This window comes from Grampus griseus (genome assembly GCF_964374135.1).
Source record: "Grampus griseus genome assembly, chromosome: 6".
Lineage (NCBI taxonomy): Eukaryota > Metazoa > Chordata > Mammalia > Artiodactyla > Delphinidae > Grampus > Grampus griseus.
Genome location: NC_139000.1, coordinates 43,198,264 through 43,221,549, shown reverse-complemented (window position 1 = coordinate 43,221,549; position 23,286 = coordinate 43,198,264). Strand labels below are relative to the sequence as shown.

The following is a 23,286-nucleotide window of genomic DNA, read 5'->3' as shown; positions in this document are numbered from 1 at the left end:
AGCATCAGCTAGAAGAACAGTGAGAAGTTGACAGGTTTTTGAGATACACTTGCATTCTATCACAGCATAATCGATTGTTCATTGCCCTCTCTAGCCTGGCAGGAGGGAGAGGTGCAGGGAGAGGAAGAGGCTTGCAGTCAGAATTTTTAGGCTTATTGGTCAGAGCTCAAAGAAACACAGCTGGTTGAACTTATGAGTCTGATCTACTATGCAGATCCATGTACATGCTTCAGGAGCCAGGGGCCCCGTTGTGGCCTGCTTTTCTCAGAGAACCTCAGGGACAAAAACACTGGGGTAGAGAGTAGGGCAAATGATGGAGTTTATTGCTGAAACATGTTTTGACTTGATACTTAGGGACAGAGGAATAGTATTTGAGTGTCTACAGGGAAATGTGGCCTAGGACAGGTTATTAAATGACAAATGTATTAAGAAAAATTCTCAGATTTTCAAACTAAAACATTATCTCTTACAAATCAGTAACTGAAAAATAACTATCTCCACTTAAAAAAATGGATAAAGGACATAAACAGTCAATTCACAAAAGAAGAAATACAGATGACGAGAAATATATATAAAAAAGAGTTCGTTTTACTAGTTTGAAGAAAATGCAAATAAAATCAATGGTATCTTTTTCTTGCTGTCAGAATGGTCAAGATTAAAAAGATATCAAAGCCCAGTATTGGCGAGCATTGACGAAGATTTTCTCCTTGACCAAACTCTAGGCAGGCTCCTCTGAGCCCTCTTCTTGACTAAGCCTCAACTTCGGCCTATAAAAAACTACAGATTCTCCACACAAATGATTTGGTCGACCCCTCTGCCCCCACATTAAAAGACCTAAACAAACACTGATATAATTTCTAACAGCTCCAGGCCACATCCCTAGGATGACACTAGCCCCTCTTCAGGTGCCTGCCTGAGAAAGCTCAGGGATGCCAAAAGAATTCATTCCAGCCAACACCTGACTATTGGCCCCTGAACACCCTTCCTTGGAGCAATTAATAAAAAGGGCTTACAATTGTGAATCCTTCCTCTGTCCCTCTGAGATATATACTGTCACCTACAACTCAGGAGTATCTTTCTAAAGGACCTGAAAGCCATTCCATTAAAATGTAATCATCAGGAAGGGTAGGGCCTGTTTCCCAGTCTCTGTGGGAGGATAGAATTGTAGCTTCAATAATTGCCAACCAGCAGACACAGCTGTCCTAATCATGATTTTTCACTTTCCTGACTCTACTGAGCCCCAGCTCCGCCTCCCCTCTCCTCTTTCGTTTTCCCTTTAAAACACCCAGTCACCTCTGTATAAATGAACGTTGACTTCAGTTTACACTGAACCTCCTTCTCTATTGCAATAGCATAGTGCTTGTTAAGATCTGTCCTTAACCATTTTCACTAATATCTGACTCTATTTCTCTTTGGCAGCATGTGGAGAAATGCAGAGTCTCACGCAGTGATAGTCTAAATGAGTATAATCATTCCTTAGGTGGTTTAGCAATATTTATCAACAATTTAAATTGTTTTCAACCGAAGTATACTACTTCTAGGAAATTATCAAAAAGATTTTTGGACATAGAAAGATGATCAGAACACAAACTCTGCCTCTTTCTCTCTCTCTACATGTATATAAAATTTATAAAGATACATCTGGAAAGATCTTCCAGATAAGTGTATTCTAATGTGTTAATAAATAGTGGTGTGATTAAGTGGTAAGACTGGGTGATTTTACCCACTTTTTTATACTTTCTATTTTGTTTATTTTTCAATAAGCACGTATCCTTCCTGTAAGCAGAAAAGAAAATGAAGCTATTTTATTTTATATGTTGAGAAAATCAATTAGAACGAGAGATATCAGTGACCACCATCAGAAAAATTCAGATATGCAAGGACCATTGGTCTGCTTTTTTGTACCAGTGCTGTGATCTTGAGTATGTCCCATAAGCATCAAGTTCCTACCAAAATGTTACTTGTGCTTGTGTTCAAGTGGCGAGAGCAGGGAGAGACTATTTTCCTTTCCTAGTCTTCCTATTCTCCTGTATTTTCCAGTTTTTACAAAATGATCACGAATTACTTCTAGTGATGGCATATAACCTATATGAAACTATACAAAACATATTCATTCTGTTCATAAGAAAATGATGGACAACTAGTATGAACTTTTGGAAATTGTCTTTCTAGTGAGGAAATAATTTTAAACATAAAATGTGCTAATGCCTTTTATGTTGGAAATCATTGGAAATTCCTCCTCTATTGAGTTTCCAAATAGGAAAGCTTTTTATGAGTCTCTTTGCCTGTAAAAGTACTCTTTTTTCCTCTTGCAATTAATAGGTATTTGGGGGTGGGTGCTTTGAGTGTATGTAACTATCCTGTTGTTCATCAAAATTTTAATTAACTAATTAATATCAGAATGATATGAACTCACGGAATCTTACTTTATTCAGTAGGTTATAATCTGTTAGCATGATTATTTATTTTAGTCCTCACATTGTCCCAAATCTAGCCAGCTGGAGCCCCTTCAATCTATCTCTGTGTTCTTTGACATGTCCCCGACAAAAGCCCTATAGACAGCATCTTCAGGTGTTCAAATGAATATCACAAGGATGCAATGAGAAAAGCACAAATCAGTTCTGAGTTACAGATGCCAAAGATGAATAACCTGAAACCCAAATCAAGGGACATTCTACTGAATACTGTGAGAGATCTTCCTAAGTGTCAGGGTTATGAAAGTCAAGGAAAGACTGAGGAATTGTTCTAGATTGAAGGAAACTAAAGAGATGTGACAACTAAATGCCACTTGTGGTTCTGAACTGGATCCTTTTGCATTAAAGGATATATTTCAACAGGTGAAACTTGAATGGCATCTGTGGATTAGATGGTAGTAATGTTTCAGTGTTAATTTCCTGGTTTTGATAGTTGTATTAGGTTATGAGGAGAATGTCCTTGTTTGTCGGAAGTATACTAAACATCTAGGGGTGAGGAGGCATTATGCAGACAACTTACTCTCAGATATTTCAGGAAAAGTAATTTCTTCTTCTGTTCTTGCAAGTTTGAGATTGTTTCCAAATAAAAATTAAAAACCAGAGGTAAACTGAGCAAAGGTAAGAGATGGAAAGCCTGGAAGGAGCTAGAGGTGGAGTAAGGCAGAGGATGGTATAAAATGGCTATATCTGAGAGAAGAGGAGGAGGATTCACGAGAATTAGTCTATTTAAAAGAGGGAGCAGGAGAGGACACAAGATGCTAATGTGGTTGACAGAAAGTAAAGGTGGGGCTGGCAATGGATTTGGAGAAGTTGGCAAGTTAACAGACAAAGGGCTGAGTGGGAAGATGAGGAAAAGAACTCATGTTTATTGAATGCCTTCTATGTATTAAGTACTAGGCTGGACATTTAAATCCCATTTAACTCTTACATAAACTTGTAAGATGGGAGTTTTATCCACATTTTAAAAATGGATAACTAAGGTTCAAAGAAGTTGAGTGGTCCAAAGTAATATAGCTGGTAAGCAGAACCAGGATTTAATTCCCACTATGTGTAGTTTCAGTGAGAATGGGATAGTAGAGGAATGGTCTCATCAGGTCATGAAAGGGGAAGACTTTAATTTTTTCACCCCAGAGATTAGAGGGAGCACAGAGATTGAGTGAGATGGTGGGGGTTTGGAAGTTGGGATTGAAGCCAGGTCTTGAATAATTTGAAGAGATGTGCTACCTGAAGTCATTGGGGAAATGGTAGAAAAGCAAAGAAAAGAGAAACATTGAGAAACACCATCACTTATAGGTGAGAGGAGGCAAGAGGGGCTCAAAGAGGATTTGCAGAGGGCGAAGGGGGCATTGTAGGCCAGCTTCTAAGAAGGCACCTGATGATTCGCACGTCCTAGTATTCATATCCTTGTGTAATCGTCTCCCCTTGAGTGGGGGCTGGATATAGTGACTTGCTTCTAATCAGTAGAACGCAGCAAAATTGGCAGGATGTTGCTTCTGTGATATGGTTACAAAAATGGTAACCTGCATCTTGCTAGCAAATTCTTTGTTGTTGATTTCAATGAAACAAGCTGCCAGGTTGGAGAGAACCGTGAGGCAGAGAACTGAGGATAGCCTCCAGCTAATGACCAGCAAGGAATGAGGCCCTCAGTTCAACAACCTTCGAGAAACTGAATCCTGCCAACAACCATGTGAATGAACTTGGAGGCAGATTCTGTCCCAGTTGAACCTCTTGCGAGAGGGAACAAAGTCAGGAATGACTTAGGACACTATCTTGGTGATGTCACCCCTCTTGGTGGAGTCTTGTGAGGGACTCTGAGCCAACACTGTGATTGTAGCTGAGAGACCTTGAAGTGGAGGATCCAGCTGAGATGTGTCGGGATTTCCAATCCACAGAAACTGAGATCATAAACGTGTGTTGTTTTAGGCTGCTAAGTCTTCGGTTACAGTTGATCTTCATTATTCAAGGATTCCATAATTGCAAATTCATCTACTCACTAAAACTTATTTGTAACCCCAAATCCATACTCATCTTGTTTTCATGGTCATTTATGGACACGTACAGAGTGGTGAAAGCCTGAGTTGTCTGATGCGCATGCTCCCAGATGAGGTTGAACAAGGCAAGGCTCAGCTCTCCGGTCTCTGTCCTTTACGGTAGTAAACAAGCGTCCTTTTCATGGTCTATTTAGTGCCATGTTTTTGGTATTTTTGTTTGTAATTTTACTCTTTAAAATGGTCCCCAAGGAGAGAGTTGAAGCGCTGTCTAATGTTCCTGAGTGCTGTGATGTGCCTTATGGAGAAAATTCCTGTATTAGATAAGCTTTGTTCAGGCATGAGTTATATTCAGGATTTGGCTGTGAGTTCAATGTTAATGGGTCAACAATATATATTAAAGAAAGCGTATTTAAACAGAAACACATACAAAACAAGATTAGGTATTGATCAGTTGATGGAAATGTGACCAGAGGCTCACAGGAACCTAAAACCCTGTATTTCCTCTAGGAGCAATGGTTCAGTACCTGCTAATTAAGTGTTCTCATTGCCTTTATAGGATGTAACTGCCTCAAATAATGAGAATTCACCGTAATTTGTTATGTAGCAATAGATAACAAAAATGGGGCTGGGTGGCTAAAAGGACAATTCACTTCACCAACCTATGGGAGAAGAGTTTCACAAGGAGGGCACGATTAAGCGTCGAGGGTGCAGGTCTCTCACTGCGAGTGAGGCAAGAGAGGTAGTGGTTGGCAATTAGTAGTGTCTGCCATCTGAGTATCACTAAAATGGCTGCATATCAAAAAGAAATAATTTTGTTTGGCTAAAGAGAATTGTTTTCAATGGATGTAAGTGAAAATCTAGGAAAATGAGCTTCACAGGGCAATCTCCTTGCTCTATCAAGGTTACCGCTGTGTGAGGATGGATGTGTCAGAAGGCACCAGCTTCATTAAAAGCTCCGTGACTGTTCAGGGTGATGTAGCCCAGGGCAGCCTTCTGGCAGCTGCCGCAGCCCTGACGCTGCCAATGCAGGGAAAGGGTACAACGACAGGAGAAGCTGTAGAAGGGAATAGCCCCTGACGACCCCAAGCACCTTAACACGGCTCTTCCATGATCTGTGGCTGAAAGTTTAAGGTATTTTCATCCTATGAAAGGTTTATTGTTTATTTTGATGTTTAATTAGACTCCCAGCTTCATTTTGGGTCCCCAGTCCTCACCCTACCCCTGTATTCCCTCTAATGAGTGTGCTAAGTCATTCAATATGCATGGACTTTGTATAATAGGTAGCACTGTTTTGTGTGTGTAGGCTTAGAATTTACATAAATGGCACTGTGCTGTAAATACTGAGTTCTTCCTTCTTCCACTCTACCCTGATTTGTGTTGCTCCATCAGTGTGTAATTTGTTGCTTCTAACAGCTGTGTAATACACCATAGTGTGTATATCCCCACACTTTACCCATCCTTTCCCCTAGCCTGCCTTCCATTCCCACGACCAGTTAGGTGAAGGGAGTGGAATGAAGGTTAACAGTACACGTTGCAGTATCGTGCCCTTCATTTGCCTGTAATTGCTTCTCAGTCTTCTCTTGTCCTTCTTCCCTTCATTGGGTAGAGGACAGTACTCACCAGGACTCATTCCTACATCATGAGAACGTGCAACGTCTAACTTTTTGCAGAGCAACTTCCCATTTGGTTCCTCCCGCAATTTTCTGAGAAGCAGAGGTACACATTTGTTTATTAGGTTTAAAAAAAAAAAAAAAGCTTAGTGATAATTCCCAACACCACTTGATGGCTCTAAAAGTAAAAAAACCCAAACAAAACAATAACAACTAAAAATAAAATGGCATTTAATGAATTTTAAATAAAAAATAAACATATGCTATGAAAAGGCAAGAGACAGAGAAAGGAGAAGTTGACAAAATCAAGTAACCATGAAACATGGAGATGCTTCCAAAGTGAGAAATTGCTCACCCAGGGGGTACACCATACATTTTGAAAGCGTAGCTCATTGAGGCATGGAAAGCAAAAATGAAAAGGGAAATAATGTTTGGGTGACAAGGAAGCCAGAATGCATACTGTCCTCAGGGACCAGGTACCTAGCCAGACTGATATCCAGATAAGACTCCTGCAAAGCGAAGCTAGAAACAGATTCTTGCTGACTCAGAAAAAGAAAGCCATCACTTGTGTGTGGAATCAATGTTTATTTCTGAATTATACAGAGAGGATATACATATATATATATATATATGTGTGTGTGGTGGTGGTACATATCTTTATATTATTAATTTGCACTATTTAGGTAGAATTTATTTATTTACCAAAACAAAGGTCTAGTAGATACTTTATTCTGAGCGATCCAATATGTGGTAGAAAAAAACCTTTAAATATATAAAAGATTAGTTTGTGCACATCTAAATGTTTCTAAGGGAACAAACTACAGAGGCATTGTGATTAATTCGATGAGGGTTGCAAACTTAGTACCATAACTGAATACTTAAAACAAGACCTTAAGAACACAAAGGCTTGGAGTAGTGACTTCCTCACACATGTCAGAGTTATGTCTTGGAACAGGGGTCCCCAACCCTGCCCGCCAGACACGGCCTGGTAGGAACCGGGCCACACAGCAGGAGGTGAGGGGCGGGCGAGCCAGCGCAGCTTCATCTGCCGCTCCCCGTCGCTCGCTCCCCATCTGCCGCTCCCCATCTGCTGCTCCCCTTCGCTCGCTCCCGTCGCTCGTTCCCTGTCGCTTCCTCCTGTCGCTCCCTCCCCGTCACTCACATTACCTCCGAAACCACCCCACCCCACCCCCACCCTGTCCCTGGAAAAATCGTCTTCCATGAAACCGGACCCTGGTACCAAAACGGTTGGGGACCGCTGTCTTAGAAGATAACCCCATAAAACATTGTATGGCTTCAACAGGAACTTCGGGTTTTCTTCCACCCCCAGCTATTGCCCTCAAACAAACTTTCTTACTCCCTGATGATATCTTCTGCGCAGATTTTTGTTCTGTCTCTTAATCAAGGAGCTAAGTGAATAGCAGTTGCCACTTTAGGAAAACAATGCGTTTGCCCCAATGACCCCTTGGTTCCCTTAACAACAAATCTACAGGAAAAGTGCAAACAGTTCCCAGAAGTCAGAACCAAAGCAAGAATGCCCAGAATGCAAGAGCTAGATAGTTGATGATGGGAATGTTTACATCTGTCTACATATCGGCTGAGCGATTATTTGTTTTCAGGATTCTTCTAGGCTTCTATGTACTTGGTTTGAATTTACCTGGTGGCCTTTCTCTAGCACATGCAATTAATTTGTCTTTTTAAGATAATAAAATAGCAGATGCCTATCAGAATGGTTACGCAGCCCGTAGAACAGCCCAAACAAAATCACTGATTGAGCAAGATGCTCATTTCCACATAGGAAGATGAAGCTCCAAACACAACACCACCTGAGTAGCCTTCCATGAACAGGCTGGCCAAGTTCAGAGAATATGTGAATGGTGGGACTGTTGTCCTGTCTGGTTGACTCTCTCACAAGAGCCTTTTATGGACAGCTCTATGTCCTCGGGTTCACACCGCTAAGCTGAACAGCGGATTCTTCATTACTTCCGGTGGCTAGGGGGACCATGTAATTTCTCTTCCAAAATGGGATATGGCTGAGCGAAAGGGAGCATTGTGACTAATCATGTCAGGGCAGCAGTGAGCCAACTGGAAAATCGGGTCATTGCTCTGTTCTGAGAGAGGCATAACTTGGGCTGCCGAAGGCAGAGGTGAGCTGTGGGAGGGGCTGCGCTCCGGGGGTTTTCCTCTCAGACACACCAGGTGTTGTGAGGGAGGAGGACCCCAAAGAATGGTTTAACAGGATACCAAGCGGAAAGGGACCGAGGGGAGGACATAGATAGCTGGGGCTTATGGAGGAAAGAGAGCTGACCTGTGTGTAAGAGAGCACATCTGGAAGAGGGGTGGAGGCGGACGGGAAGCAGATGAGGGCGGGACAATTCAGTCACCTGTGCAAAGACGTCTGCTTCAAAGTATTTCAAAGCTCATGACACGTAGGGCTCGAAGTGTCCCCGACAGCTCTCCCGGATGCAGTTACCATCCTCAGACTATGGTGGAACCCCGTTCTCCACTGCATTTTAATTTTTGCTAGCTTATTAGTAATAGTTGATACTGGAGACTGAGAATCGTCTCCAGGGTAAGGGCAGGACCTCAGCAATGCCTCTCTGTACAGCCAAAAGCCTTCTAAGCAGGCTCCACTTTGGGTCATGTAAACACAACCTGAGCCACGGACTCGTGGCTAGGACTCCTTGCCTTTTTCAGCAAGCCATGCGTTTCACTAACTTGTGGATGCCAAAATTCTCTTTCTTAAGAGTAAATTAGTTGGTGCGTTTGTGCATGCTGTTAGAGAAACCAATATCTGAATACAAATGCGGAGGGGGAAGGATGGATGTGCTGACACAGTGCTCAGCAAACGCTTTCTATAAAGAGGGTCAGTGTTTTAGGCTCCGTGGGCCCATGGTCTATGGCGATTACTTCACTCTGCTGCTGTAGTACGAAAGTAGCTGCAGAGTCTGTAAGCAAATTTGTGGGGCCGTGTTTCAGTAAAACTTTATTTATGGGGACTGAAATTTGAATAGTTTTCATGTGTCATGAAATATTAAAAACATTTTTTTTCTTAGCCCAAAGTGTGAAAACCATTCTTGACTCGAAGGCCATAGGGCAACAGGTAGGGGCACTGGATTACAAACCCCTCGCTCTGCTAGAGGCCCACGGGTTCTAAACCACATTGGTGTTTTAAAGGGCATATGAAGACTTACAAAGGACTGTTTTGCAAGTGATAGTACAGACTCATGTTTAATTTGAAAGCTGTGATTAGAGTGTGTGAAAGCAGATTACTTTTTATAATGCATGTGAGAGAGAAATTCAGATAACTGAATGTTACCAAATAACGAATTTCTGAGTGGGCCACCTTACATAGAACCCTTGGCACTTAAAGTGTAACTAAGTTTAAGTTAAACTAAGAACTAAGTTTATGGCTCGAAGCACAGACAGCTGTCAGAAATGGGGACATTGATCCTTAAGTTTCTCAACGTGGAGGCTGGAGAAATGATTTTGTAAAAAGACCAATTCACAGAAAACATGATGCCCAGTTTGATAACTAAAATAAAATTGATGTGAATTAGAAAGCCTGGCTTCCTTTAGAGACGTTAGCAGAGACGATTCACGTGGACAAGAGCCAAGTGGGCACTTAGCTGATGTGGTGTCACACCTGTGTCTACTTTATGGCTGTCTTAAGCAAGCTTAGGATTTTAAAGGTAGAGTTATGTGGGGACCACTTTCCTAGGGACTGTTGAGCCCTGTGTATTTTAAACCTGAAATGATCACCAAGGAGAAATCCAGCTAATCTATGGAAACAAATCCACTCACGATAAATAGTGGACTGAAGTTATCTTAGTGGTCAACACCAGTCTAAGAGACGAAATACCACTGCACCAAGGGTTAATGAAATATTGAAACGGAAGGTCCTACTTTCTTGCTGAGGTTCAACTAAAATCTTAGAGGCACATAACTGGCAAAATAGGAAAATACACACAATTTCATAAAACATGTTAAGAGCAAACAAGTTCCCTTACTGTTTTTCCCCTTAGAAATTTAGAATGGCACTAGGTAGTGCAAAGTGGGAAAAAAGTACCATCAGCCCTGTCTCTTCCAGGTAGATATGTTTCAACAGAACCACGAAGCAGAAAAGCATCCTCTTCTTCCAGCCATGGCCAACTAGGGCTTTTCTTTTAGCTTCAGATTAATACTTTGGAAAAAAAGAAAAAAAGAAAAGAAATGAGAAACATGAGAGACTGAATAGAAACAGTAATGATTTGAGGAGGGCTGTGCTTGCTTTTTTTCCTCAAAGGACTTACTGAAAATAAATCATGCATGCTTCTTATACTAGACAAATCTGGTGAAACACAATCTTCCCTAGTTGCCAAGCTCTCTTTAACATATGGAATCTGTTCACTTTTACCAAAGTTTCTGGAAGCATTTTACGCCTTTCCAAACGATCTAGGGGGCAAAAGACTTGTGTGCAGGCTCCCTTTTAAGTGGATTACGATAAGGAATATTATTGCATTTTGGAAATCCACCTATTTTTTAGTAAATGGCCTTTCCTTGTGGGGCAAAAAAATGGTCTGCTTGAAATAAGGAACATCTGACAAGCGCTAAATACTAAGAGGTAAACAATAAAACAACAATGGCAAAACCCCTCCAATATTTAAAAAAATTTTTTTCCTATTATAAAAGAAACATGTTTGTTTTTGAAAAATACAGAAAACTGTGAAGAAAAATAAAATTTAAAAGTGACCTCTTGGGCCACCATCCAAAGAAAACCACTGTTGACCTTTTTTCACGCATAGCACCTTTGATTCCTCCCCCCAGATGTTTTGTCTTGGAGCTTTTAAAATTTTGTTAAATTCATCAAGAGTATGTTTCTAACACGTGAAAAGTTATAAACTTGCTACCGTATGTATGACCTTGGAAACGTGAGGCTAAATGAAAGAAGCCCGACCCAAAGCCCATGTGCCATGTGACAGGAAGCACCCAGACGAGGCAGATATAGTCAGGAAGTCGGTTGGTGATTGCCAGGGACTTGGGGTCAGGGGAAATGGAGAGTGATGGGGTTACTTTCTGAGGTGAGGAAAATGTTCTAAAATTGATTGTGGCGTTGGTTGTACAACTCAGTGACAATGCTGTGCCGCTGAACTGTGCAATTTAAATGGGTGAATTCTATCTCAGTAAAGCTGTTATTTAAAAAGCACAAGTCAAAACCACAATGAGATGCCACCTCACACCCACCGGGATGGCTATTATCGAAAAAACAGAAAACAAAAGTGTTGGAGGAAAGGGAACCCTTGTGCACTGCTGGTGGGAAGGTAAACTACTGCAGCCATGATGGGAGACAGTATGGAGGTTCCTCAAAAAATTAGAAATAGGACTACCATATGACTCAACAATTCCACTTCTAGGTACATACCCAAAATAATTAAAAACAGGGACTCAAACAGATATTTTTACACCCATGTTCACAGCAGCATCGTTCACAATAGCTAGAAGGTGGAAGCCACCCAAGTGTCCATCGATGGATGAATGGATAACAAAATGTGGTCTATACATACAATGAATATTAAGAAGGAAGGAAACTGGCAGTTGCTACAACATGGATGAACCTTGAGGACAGTAAGCCAAGTGAAATAAACCAGTCACAGAAAGATAAATATCATGTGATTCCACTTATATGAGGCTCTAGAGCAGTCAGATTCAGACAGAAAGTAGAAGGGGAGTGGGGGGTTGGGAGCTGTGGTTTAATGGGGATGGATTTTTAGTTTTGCAAGATGAAAAAGTTCTGGAGATCGGTTGCCTGACAACGTGAATGTACTTAACATTACTGAACTGTACACTGAAAAATGGTCAAGACACTATTCAATACATTTTGTGTTAGGTGTATTTTACCATAATTTAGAAAAAACTGATAAACCGAGGGGGGCTAGCATTACTGTGGCCCACACGTCCCTCCCCGCAGGTAGGGGCCACCTCGCTCCTGAATCGTCTGTCATTTCCGTGACGGCACGTGCTTGGTCCTGTGTGCTTCTGAACCGTGTGTGTGAGGCGTCCATGGGTGTGAGGCGCTCTCTTTTCCCTCCAGGTGACGCGAGAGGGACTCGCCGGCTGTGACTCCACTGCTTTCACTCTCACCCTCCAAAATTTTCTAAAGTCAAAGGATTTGCCTGAAAAGGGCGCCAACTACTTTAATGAGATGGATTCTTATATCCTAAGAAAAGCTTGTTGTAAAGAATGTCTATTGAGTTTGGTATCCATAAGTTTGTTTTCTATGTCTGTGGGTCTATTTCTGTTTTGTATATAAGTTCATTTGTATTGGGTTTTCTTTTTTTGATTCCCCATACAAGTGATATCACGTGACATTTGTCCTCTGGCTTACTTCACTTAGCATGATAATCTCCAGGTCAAGGGAAAAGAATCTGAAAAAGAATATATATATACCATATATATATATGATATATATATGACATATATATGTATACTGAATCACTGCTGTACACCTGAAAGTGACACAACATTGTAAATCAACTACACTTCAATTTTAAAAAAAGATGGAAAAAAAAAGAATGTCCACTGAGTTCCCAAATATCTAGGGAATAAGCCTAAAATGGCTTCGGGCCACTTGTGCCTCTCTTCCACCTCCTGTGAACATATCACAACTTCCTGGCATCTACCAAAGAAGAGGGTACAGCCAGTGAACACTCAGAGGAAGAACTTCCACCATGAGAAAAGAAAAACGCTTTGTTTGAAACAGGCAGCTTGGGAAGTATGTGCGGATTTTGCTTAGGTCTGCCCTCCCTCCCGAGCCTTAAGTCTGTATCTTGCAAAGGTTACTGTGCTTTGCGGGTGGAATCTGCAGCAGCTGAGCCCTGTTTATTCTCGCAGCTCTGCAAATGAAGCCAGCCCATCCAGTTTACAGTAGTTAAGGTATCCTTCCTTTGAAATACCCTCAGCAATTCGACCACTTCTTAGCTCTGCGGCCTTGGCCTAGTTACCTATCTTCTCTAAGTCTCCATGTCTGTATCTGTAAAGCAGAACAATCGTATCTCTCACAGCTTGCTAAGGATTAAGTCTACAGTGTTTTCAATCGCACATAATGAGCGCACAGTAAATGTCTATTATTAGTAGCAGTAATATTCGTACTAGTAGTAGAGTCGCAGTAGTAGCTCTGTGTCTTTCTGAAATGGGAAAATCATCTCTCTGCTTACAATCATCTTGTCTCCTTTGGGAGTTTTCAAACCCAGCCATGCTGTCAGGAGAGGCCAGGTTGTCATGGATATTAATCTCTATTTTATGCCCTCAAGGATCTGACTTGTCTTCTTACCAGCAGGGTTTTACCATGGAGGTGTCTTCTTTTTTATCCACTCTGACCCCTTCGATCTTTTAGATTAGATCTTTTTCTAATACGCATTTTCAAAAGACAGATCCTTCTTGACTTGTTTTTGCTTCAAAAATGGACTTCCAGCTGCAGTTATTCCCAAAAGAATGTTATTAAGTTTGATTGACGATTGGATTTTTATTCTTATTCATATGGTGGTGGCTCAGTTTCTTTCGCAGACCAAGAAAATATTTATTACATCTGGGGCACAACATCTGAAGAGTGTGAATGTGGGTCAGAACACCTGAAATCATCTTGAAAAGTTTAAAGGGCACGGTCACTTTGTTTCATCACCTAGGCCCCTGATAAAAATCTGAAAAAAGCACACCATTTTGAAATACCTCATTTTTCATACTGACTTTTTTGTAAACCTTTTAGGGTTTAATTGAACCCTTCAGCTTTTGGTAAACAAGAAGCTGAAAAGTTGAAATTTAATAACCCAGTTTATGGAAGGAGCAAGAGATAGTCAAGAGTGGATGCTTTTTAAGTTAATATAGGAAACCACACTGAAGATTGATTTCCGAGATAACAGTTGTGTTGTGAAGCTACTAATTTAAGTCTCCCCACACAGAACCACTTCTCCTGGATCATGTAGACTTTTTATGTGTGTAAGAATATAAAAAGTCATGTTGCAGGTTTTAGGAGATGCATGAATAAATAAAATCCAAACCTGACAGTGAAGGAGACAAGCACCTGGGGCTACTTTTAAAAATAGTATGCTTTTCGGAAAAAACTTACTTTTCATCAGACTTGAAATATGAAAGGAGTATTCCTCATCGGGCAGATGGGCTTCACTTTCTAGAACTAATTTTCCAGTGAGACACAGTAGCTTTCTGCTCATTTCCTATAGGCTAGTTTGGCTTCTAACGTGTGTTAAACGAAGTTTCTTACAAAGCTTCTGACAATATTGTTTAATGATAAAAGGAAACTCTCCTGTTTGCTGTAGGAAGAGCAGGGAGATGGACTTAACCTTCCCTTCTCTCTCTCAGGGAAATGAGGCCATTACAGTATCAGCACACATCGCGTTTTATTCTTGGCCTTAATTGAGCTCCTTGGAAGAGCCTTTGCCCATTTTGCAGTTTATCCATTTAATACTAGCTAGAGAAGGTGTAAAATGCTTCCACTCCGGAACCAGAAGGTAAACGAAGCCTGGTATTCCGATATTAAAGAAAGCCAGAAACCCAGGGCTGGAAGTCAGCAGAAAAAGCTCTCAGCCACTCTGGCCCTCATCCCGTTTCACATCCTCCACACTGTGAGCGTGTGTCTGGTAAAGAAGAGCTTAGGAAAGAGAGGGCTGAAGAAAGCGGAAGCCCGGAGAGGAGTATTTTCTAAGAAGTGGGAAGTAACATTAACAATTTGCAGCATCCCCCCGCCCCCATGCCCATCCCTGGAATGAAGCCCAACAGAAGCAGTGTTTTGCCCTCTCCCCAGCCCAAACAGCCCTTTATACAGATGAGGAACAGAACACACAAGGCAGGCAAAGGAGTGGGTAAGCCCACAGATGCAGCAGCTGTAGGTTAGTGAGGGACATCCGTCCGCGTTAACTGTGGGCACAGGACTCTGCTCTAGGGGACGCTGTTTTGATGCGGGAGGGATGATTTGCACAAAGGATTAGATGGACTATAAGGGCCTATGGTTTTTTTTTATTTTGCCGAACTTTCGCGTGACAGTTTGCTTGAAGCATTTGCTGTCTTCATCTCAAAAAAGGTGGGACCAGTGTACCCTTCAGAAGAGTAGCTGCTCGATTTCAAAGGTCTCTTTTACAGCTTTTGTTCTTTATGTACTTTTCAGTAAAGACCTCTTTCAAGTTTTTGTGTATAAACTTCCTTAAACTGTAAGGTCACCATGGCAACTGCAGAGTAAGTGCACTGGGATTTTCCAGTTTCCCTTCAGACCTCCTCCAGGGAAAGGAGGTCACAAGAGAACAAAATGTGACAATAGCAGATACACTTAAATGTGATCTTTGCCCCTCCTTCTGGATTCCTGTGAAGAAGGACAAGGTTAAACTCTCCACAACTCAAACCCAATTAGGAGTCCCCGATTGGATGGCCAATTTCCCTGAGAGCATCATGGTGACCACAGTTTATTCCCTGAAACTGACCGGGACAATAACGAACTCTATTTGTCTTAGGCGACAAATTTTGTCCTCCCCGGTGTTCTCTTAGATCAGAGGTTGAATACCATTCCAGCATTAAGACCACCTCTCTCTGATTTCAAAACCACTGGCTCTGAAACTGCCCTGCAAAGGCTCCAGTCCCAGCTCTGGGCCATTCTTACAGCTGTACAAATTGGACTGGCCAGCTAATCTCTCTATGCTTCTCTTTCCTTATCTACAAAACGCACCTCATTGGCTTATTCTGAGGATAAAAATCAGAGAGTGTGCGTGCAGGTTTTTACATAGAACCTGGCACGTGGTAAGAACCCAGTACATGCTCAATTTTTGTTTCTCACAGGATGAGACTAGATGGACTAGATCATTCCTAAAGTTCCATCCGGACTCAACTGCCTCTTGAATTTTCGAAACAAGGACGTTTTCTCTCCCATCCACCAAAATAAGTTCAAATGGAAGTCCCTACTTTCACTAATTAAAATATGAATGATGTAATTCAGAAAGCAGAGTTGCATTCCTCTTGCCCAAATGCTTTTACATCTGGCTCAAATACTCATTTTCTCCTCACTTTTGGACTGGAAAAATAGAATGCCAAATGAAGACTTAGGTTGTCCTTACGTCATCTAATGGTGATCATGAGTGAGACCGTGTTAAGCTGGCACATTTCTCTTTAAGTTTCTAAATTCAGGAATAGAGAACATGAAAGCTGAACATCTAAACGGTGTTTACCCAATCCTCAATGTATTTTGTCTTTCAGAGCCCAGCCAAACAACATAATAAGTAACCACACAGTTGTTATTGATGGTGAATTCTTACTCCTTCTCCATAGAAGACATTTCTGGTTCATTGTAAAGGCAGCTAGTTCTGAGTGCAAGGGGAGGAAAAAAAAAAGGAAGCAGTAAACATTTTCTCCACTGTTACCACTTTGTAAACACGACAGATTTGGCCTTTTTAAACTGTTTAGTGTGGTCCCATTGCTACTACTGAACACATCTACACCTGAACAGATGATGAGATTAAGCTCTGATTCTTTTACCATCAGTTTTGAAATATAGTAATTGCTTCTGATTTAGAACCATAAAAGGAAGATTGAGAACTCCAAACACCTCCATCGGTCTCTTCTGTCCTTGTTTTTTTTTTGTTTGTTTTTTCTTTTTCCTGACTTTTCAATCTATCTTATGCAGGGAACATTATATTGCAAATTTTTATTTGTAACCCAAATAATATACTATTTTAGACACAAAGGACAATCCTTCTCAAGCAGCCTGACGTTATTTACATACGAACACAGTTAACTTTCAGTTTTCACAACAACGAAGATTTTCCAAGACACTAAAAGAATGCCAGTTTCAGCTTTCTTTGGTGTTGTTACAGAAAAATACCTTACAGCTGATCTGTATTCAGGTCAAACAAGTGAGTCCTAACATTAACCTAAACTGATTTCATCCAGAAAGAAAAATGTAACCATATAAAATAAGGAAACTTTTATTATGGTGTATGAATGTGTTTATGCTTTCTTGTGTAATATTAGCTGCTTTTGATATTCCATGTGATTCCTCTGTTAGCCAATTTCAAACTTGCTTTATATTAATTTCCAATTAATACTTAACACTCCAACTGTTACTTGTTCCCCTCTGGTAAATATTTTATTGTTGGCAAACAAACGCCATTTAAAGAGATGCTGTGATCCTTTTTACGTGCGGGAGTTCCTTTTGTAATGTGAATAATTTCACAAGCCGGGGTATCTGTCTGCACATCAGAGGTTCGGTTATTAATGTTAGGTATTTTGTTGAAAATGGCAGAAGTCTGGCTCCCTGAGAAGGGCAGAGGGCTTTTTGCCCCTCTCCAGCTTCCCTTCTCGCCGGTGGTGGTATTTTTATGGAGGATACCTGGCAACTCTAGTGAACAAGGACAGTCAGGCAAGTGTTGACTGTTCTAGAAAAACCTAGTGAAGCTGCAGTGGAATCAAGGCAGGGCAGTCTTCCAAACCTAGCTTTTCTGCTTTTTAACTTTGCGTAATCCTTCCAAGGCAAACAGCAATTTGCAGCTCACGTGTTACTGTCACCCCAGAGGCGACAGACGGATTCTTCGCCGTTTTCAAAATAAGAACGGCTCTATAGATACAACTTATCCTTTGAAAGTATTTTCTTTCCTACATAAAACTAAAGGTTTAAGGAAAAAAATAAGGCAGGCTGAGGAAATTGCCTTCTGAAAGTCAATTAGAGGTGGAGGTGGTATGTGTGTGTACGTGTATGTGGGGAGAGGGTGAATGTTTAAAAACACTAGAGGGACTAAAGACAGACAGGCTTTGTTCCCTGACAGGGTATGTGTTTGCTTTTGTTAGAACCAGCCTGAAGCGTTCTAGTTAAGGTCGTGTGGAAAGTCAGGGGGCATCTGTTCGTGAAAGGAACCTGGTTTTTCTGGCTTCTAAAATCTAACCATAGATCTGCAGTGATTTATGTTTTCTGAACCTCAAATCATCCTCTACAGTCTGTCCAAGGGTTGGGGGACCTCTTCAGAGGCTGAAAGGTAGTCAAGAAGATGTAGCTAGCATGCCAAAACGGAAGGATTCTGAGGGATTTCAATCATCGGTGGGGTCAACAGAGTAAAATTCTTTCTCCTTCCACGTTTTCAGATGTGCAGATATATCTCATTGCCTCATCTCTGTAATGTCACCATCAGAAGAAGTAGGATCAATTGGAGGAGAATTTAGACAGGCGGCTTACTCACTGAATCCAAAGCAAGAGCATAGATCTCCTGGGACAAATCTAATTGTTTTTATTCAGCCATTTACTTTAAGACAGTGATTCTCAAAGCAAGGTACCGAGACTGGCAGTATTAGCATTACTGGGAACTAGTTAGAAATACAGATTTCTCAGCCCTGCCGAGTCAGAAACTTTGAGGGCGAGGCCCAGGATACTTGTGTTTTAACAAGTGCTCCAGGTGATTCTGATGCACAGTTAAGATTGAGAACCACTGCCCCACAGCAATGATCTTATTAGTCTTATGCACATTCACCAATTCATGCAGCAGAAATTTACTGAGCATCTAGTATGTACTAGGCATGAGCTTGGTGCTTCCTTTAGGAAGGAGATCAAGACATCTCAGGGCCACCCGAGACCATTTAGATATCGGGGGAGAGGATCTGTGGCAGTAGATTAGTGAACAAAATGAAGAATTTGAGAGAAAAAAAGAGAAAGCTACACAACTAAACCAAAAATGATAAATGTTTTCCTATGGTAGCTAAGCAGGAAGAGTAGAAATATGGAGGGAAGATAACTATTGAAGGAGGGAAGATTTTATGGTAATGATAGCACATGACTAGGACTCTATAGTGGGTTTGGCTGGAAAATTATTGATGCTCTTTCCTCATCTTTTGTCTTGAAAACAGCTCCTTAATTTCATAAATACGTTATCCTAAAAAAATGAATACGAAAGGGAAACTAACTGCTAGTTCTCTTTGTAGGGAAAGCTCATGACAGTGCAATTTGAGCAAAGATAACTGCTGAAGGGGTACATTACACCAACTTTCGGTTCCTTGATTTCTAGTATCTTCCTTCTTTCCACACCTTCTTGTTTTCAACAGTTGAGTTAGAGACTAAGAAGATTCTGTTAGAGTAAAAATTTGTGTAATTTTGAGTATTGTTAGTCTAAACGGGTGTCAGTTACCTTGAAAGAAAACTAGAGGATAGGAGTATTTAACAGTAAACTACTCTACTGCTAAACTTACTAAAGCAAAAACCTTTCCTTGAGTTTTTAAGCCCAAAAGATCCACACTATAAGCAAATAATTCTACAGATTACCTGCTATAAGAATGTGCTGTAGGGAAAAAATATCTAAATGGATTGTTTTCATGAGGAATTGGCATTTACACCTACGCAGGTAAAGCGTCACTAATTTAGATCTTACTTAGTCAGAATTTGTAGCTGTTTGGACATTGTCCAGGCTTTCTGCTTTTGCAATATCTATTAAAACAGGAACGGGTTATAAAAATTAACAGTGGGGCTTCCCTGGTGGCGCAGTGGTTGGGAGTCCGCCTGCCGATGCGGGGCACACGGGTTCGTGGCCCGGTCCGGGAGGATCCCACATGCCGCGGAGCAGCTGGGCCCGTGGGCCATGGCAGCTGGGCCTTCGCGTCCGGAGCCTGTGCTCCGCAGCGGGAGGGGCTGCAGCGGTGAGAGGCCCGCGTACCGCAAAAAAAAAAAAAAATTAACAGTGTGAGCAACATGTGAAATGGAGAAGCTTAATACAGCAAATATTCTTGTCTAGATTTAACATAAAGTGTCAGAAAAATTATCTGTGACCGGGGAATAAGAAAAGGAAATTACTGGATGTTCTTCCTTTTTTTTTTTTTTTTTCGGTACACGGGCCTCTCACTGTTGTGGCCTCTCCCGTTGCGGAGCACAGGCTCCGGACGCGCAGGCTCAGCGGCCATGGCTCACGGGCCCAGCCGCTCCGCGGCATGTGAGGAGATCTTCCCGGACCGGGACACGAACCCGTGTCCCCTGCATCGGCAGGCAGACTCTCAACCACTGTGCCACCAGGGAAGCCCTGGATGTTCTTTAATAGCAGTGCTGAGTTGACTTTCTATGGATCTTACAACTCTGTAGAGGCAGATGTTAACTTGTAGATTTTTATTGAGCAGAGATGCAAATAATTTCTGTCCAGTGGAAAAGAAAACCCTAAGGTTACAGTTTATTGCCCTGTTGAACATTAATCAGTTTTGTATCTAAACCAATATTTTTATCCTAATGTTCCTTTATAAACTGCCTATAGATGTCTGGCTTTTCAAATGCTCTTTGAACTGGTTTTAACAGCTTACTGGTTCCTTCATTAAATAATTAGTTGAACAAAATCATTGGCATGTATTCATTTTATATTTGCATTAAAGTTATGATTTTGCTGTTTTGAAAACTATAATAATAGTGAGCAATAATTTTTTTATTCATCCAAATAGCTCAGAAGCTGTTAGTTAAGCTGTATTTGCCAGTCACTAAATAAGGTGTTTTTTTTTTTTTTTTTTTTTTTTTTGCGGTACGCGGGCCTCTCACTGTTGTGGCCTCTCCCACTGCGGAGCACAGGCTCCGGACGCGCAGGCTCAGCGGCCATGGCTCATGGGCGCAGCCGCTCCACGGCATGTGGGATCCTCCCGGACCGGGGCACAAACCTGCGTCCCCTGCATCGGCAGGCGGACTCTCAACCACTGCGCCACCAGGGAAGCCCCAAAATAAGGTGTTTTTAAAAAATCTCGGGAATTCGTGAATTTGGTTCTACAAAACTATTGCAAAATTCAACTTGCCATCATTTTTCTGCATTAGTATGAATTGGTGAGGTTTATTGCCTCAATACAGCCAAGCGATCATCTGGATGTTATACTATATGTGGCATGCCTGCGATGTGTTTCTTTTGCTGTAGTGCCTAAAATTGCATGTATATTTTTAAAAGAAATTAAACAACAGTAACAAGATGACCAAGATAACCAAGATCATGGGGGGGGGGGAGGGTGTGGGGGGCAAACAGACTGTAGTACAAATAAGAGAAATTACATCTATCATGGAACAAAGGAAACTTTTAAAGGGCAGTATTGTCAGGATGCAAGAATAAAACACCAGGCATGCAGGTCCTCCCATTTCATTCCTGAAATGCAAGCCAACATCACTGCCCGCTGCTGAATGGAAACCAAGTCTTACTTAGCTGCTTCTGATGCTTCCCTCAGTTCTTCATCCAGTCTGCATGAGCAAAAATTAGCAGTGTAGAAAAGAAACAAAAAAGCAAGCAGAGCGTGAGAAGAGTCACCCAGCAAAGCAGAGCCAGACATAAGTGGAGCGTATGTGCTTTTAAAAACCAACCTTTGGAGCACTGAGACACATTCCTTCAATTAAATACGGTGTGTTCAGAACTCCTATTCAACGTTTATGTACGTTTCTTTTGCAAAGTCCTTCGTAAAGATGATAGATATAAACGTTGCAAGAAAATTGGCAACATGCTGGCTGAATAAAGCTGGAAACAGCCATAGCAGTTGCTGGGGACAGTTAAAGTTAGCTTGCAGCCTGGGCCAAGTCAGGGACGTATCTGGTTTAGTAGGTTTCAGTTGCAAATAAGGTTGACCTCAACAGCTTTTTTTACACACAAGACAAAGACTGGAAATGATATACTACAAGGGACTGGTACGAGGACCTCTGCTCTGATAGCGTGTTGAGGTCACCCACAAGTAAGACACTGGTGTACACACACAGAGGACCCAGCGTGAACTGTAGATCAGGAGACTTTTACCTCACACTTCTCTTATAAGATCTCTCTTCATCGTACCTTACAGGATAAAAAATGAATGCAGTGAGCAAAACGAGCAGACAGACAGATGGAAAAAAAATGACAGGTCAGTGTTTTACAGAACAGTCAAAACAGGAGAGGAAAAGCCTACCCAAAGAGTAATCAAATTGCCTTTGGGGAGAAATCTTGTTTTTATTAGATATAGTCAATGATTTCGAATTTATGATTATATCCAGCCAATCCTCATGATTTGCAGATTCCGTGTTTGCAAATTCGCCTACTTGCTAAACCATAGTTGCAACCTCTAAAGCAGTACTTACGGCACTTTCATGGTCACGTGTGGATGTTCACAGAGTGACCAGAAATTTGAGTCACCTGACCTGTGGGTTCCCAGCTGATGTGGAACTAGGCGAGGCTCCGCCTTCTCGTCTCAGCTCTTTTGCTGCAAACAAGTAGGCTTTTTACAGTCTCTGAAGTGTCATGTTTTTCTCATTTTTGTGCTTTTTGCTGGCGATCTCTTTCTTTATTAAAAACGTTCCCCAAACATTGTGCTTAAGTACCATCTAGTATTCCTAAGCACAGGGAGGCTATGGTGTGCCTTAGGGAAGGATATATGTGTGTTAGATAAGCTTTATTCAGGCACAAGTTACAGTGCTGTTGGCCCTGAGTTCAATGTTAGTCAATCAACAGTACAGGTCAAATAAAATATCTTTAAACAGAAACGCAATAAATCAAGTTTATATATTAATCGGTCAATGAAAATGTGGTGACTGAGTACTCACAGAAACTCAGCCCTGTATGCCCCCTAGAAACAACGGTTCAGTACTTTATTCAAATCTTGTAAGAACATCACTGCCACAAATAATAAGAATCGCCTGTAATCAGTGATTATAAATCTGATTCCAGATTGGGCTCATTTTTCTTGCATTTAAGCCCTTTGATGACAGGCTCCATCCCAGCTGAATATTGGTCTTGGGATTGGATGAGATCAGACCCTCTGAATGCTATTGTGTAACGGGAAGGAGCTATGGCTTGAAAATGGCATAATATGAAAATGAGGCAATGAGGGTCAGTCACAGAAATGAGAGAAAGGACATCCAGAGGAGATGGATTACAAAAGACGGGAGAGGTCAATCATGGACACATGGGGAGGGCGGGTATGGTTGTAAATTTCTTCCTCCAGAAGAAACTCTTTCCAAATGAAGCCCTTCCTGCCAAAGAAACTTTTCCCAAATGGAGCCCTTGAAAACTGACATGTGTAGGTGAATGAAAAGCTCCTCTGGCATGTTTAACTTCTCAACAACTAAACTTCCCTGTGTAAACAGCAAGTCTCTAAAAGCAACACAGTTACAATAAATAACATTCTGGATTGCCAACTTTGTGCCAGGCTTCCTCAATGCTTTGCGTACACTGTTCTCATTCAGCCCTCAGGACCTTTCCATTGCTCCTTACTTTCTCATTTTAAAGA

The 23,286-nt window shown here is 41.4% G+C and overlaps 1 protein-coding gene across 2 annotated transcripts in view; it reads right to left on the bottom strand.

The window, feature by feature from the left end:
- Positions 1-6,231: 6,231 nt before the first annotated feature.
- Positions 6,232-23,286, bottom strand: part of PRUNE2 (prune homolog 2 with BCH domain) — a 271,709-nt gene continuing 254,654 nt past the window's right edge. Inside the window, exons 17-19 of one of the 2 annotated variants that reach the window (XM_082655958.1) lie at positions 21,822-21,857; positions 16,365-16,412; positions 6,232-10,258 (exon numbers count right to left, since the gene is read on the bottom strand). In XM_082655958.1, coding sequence (XP_082512084.1) covers positions 10,228-10,258; positions 16,365-16,412; positions 21,822-21,857 — 115 coding nt within the window. In that variant the 3' untranslated portion in view covers positions 6,232-10,227. The remainder of the gene's footprint in view (positions 10,259-16,364; positions 16,413-21,821; positions 21,858-23,286) is intronic. The other variant, XM_082655959.1, reaches the window with a different exon arrangement.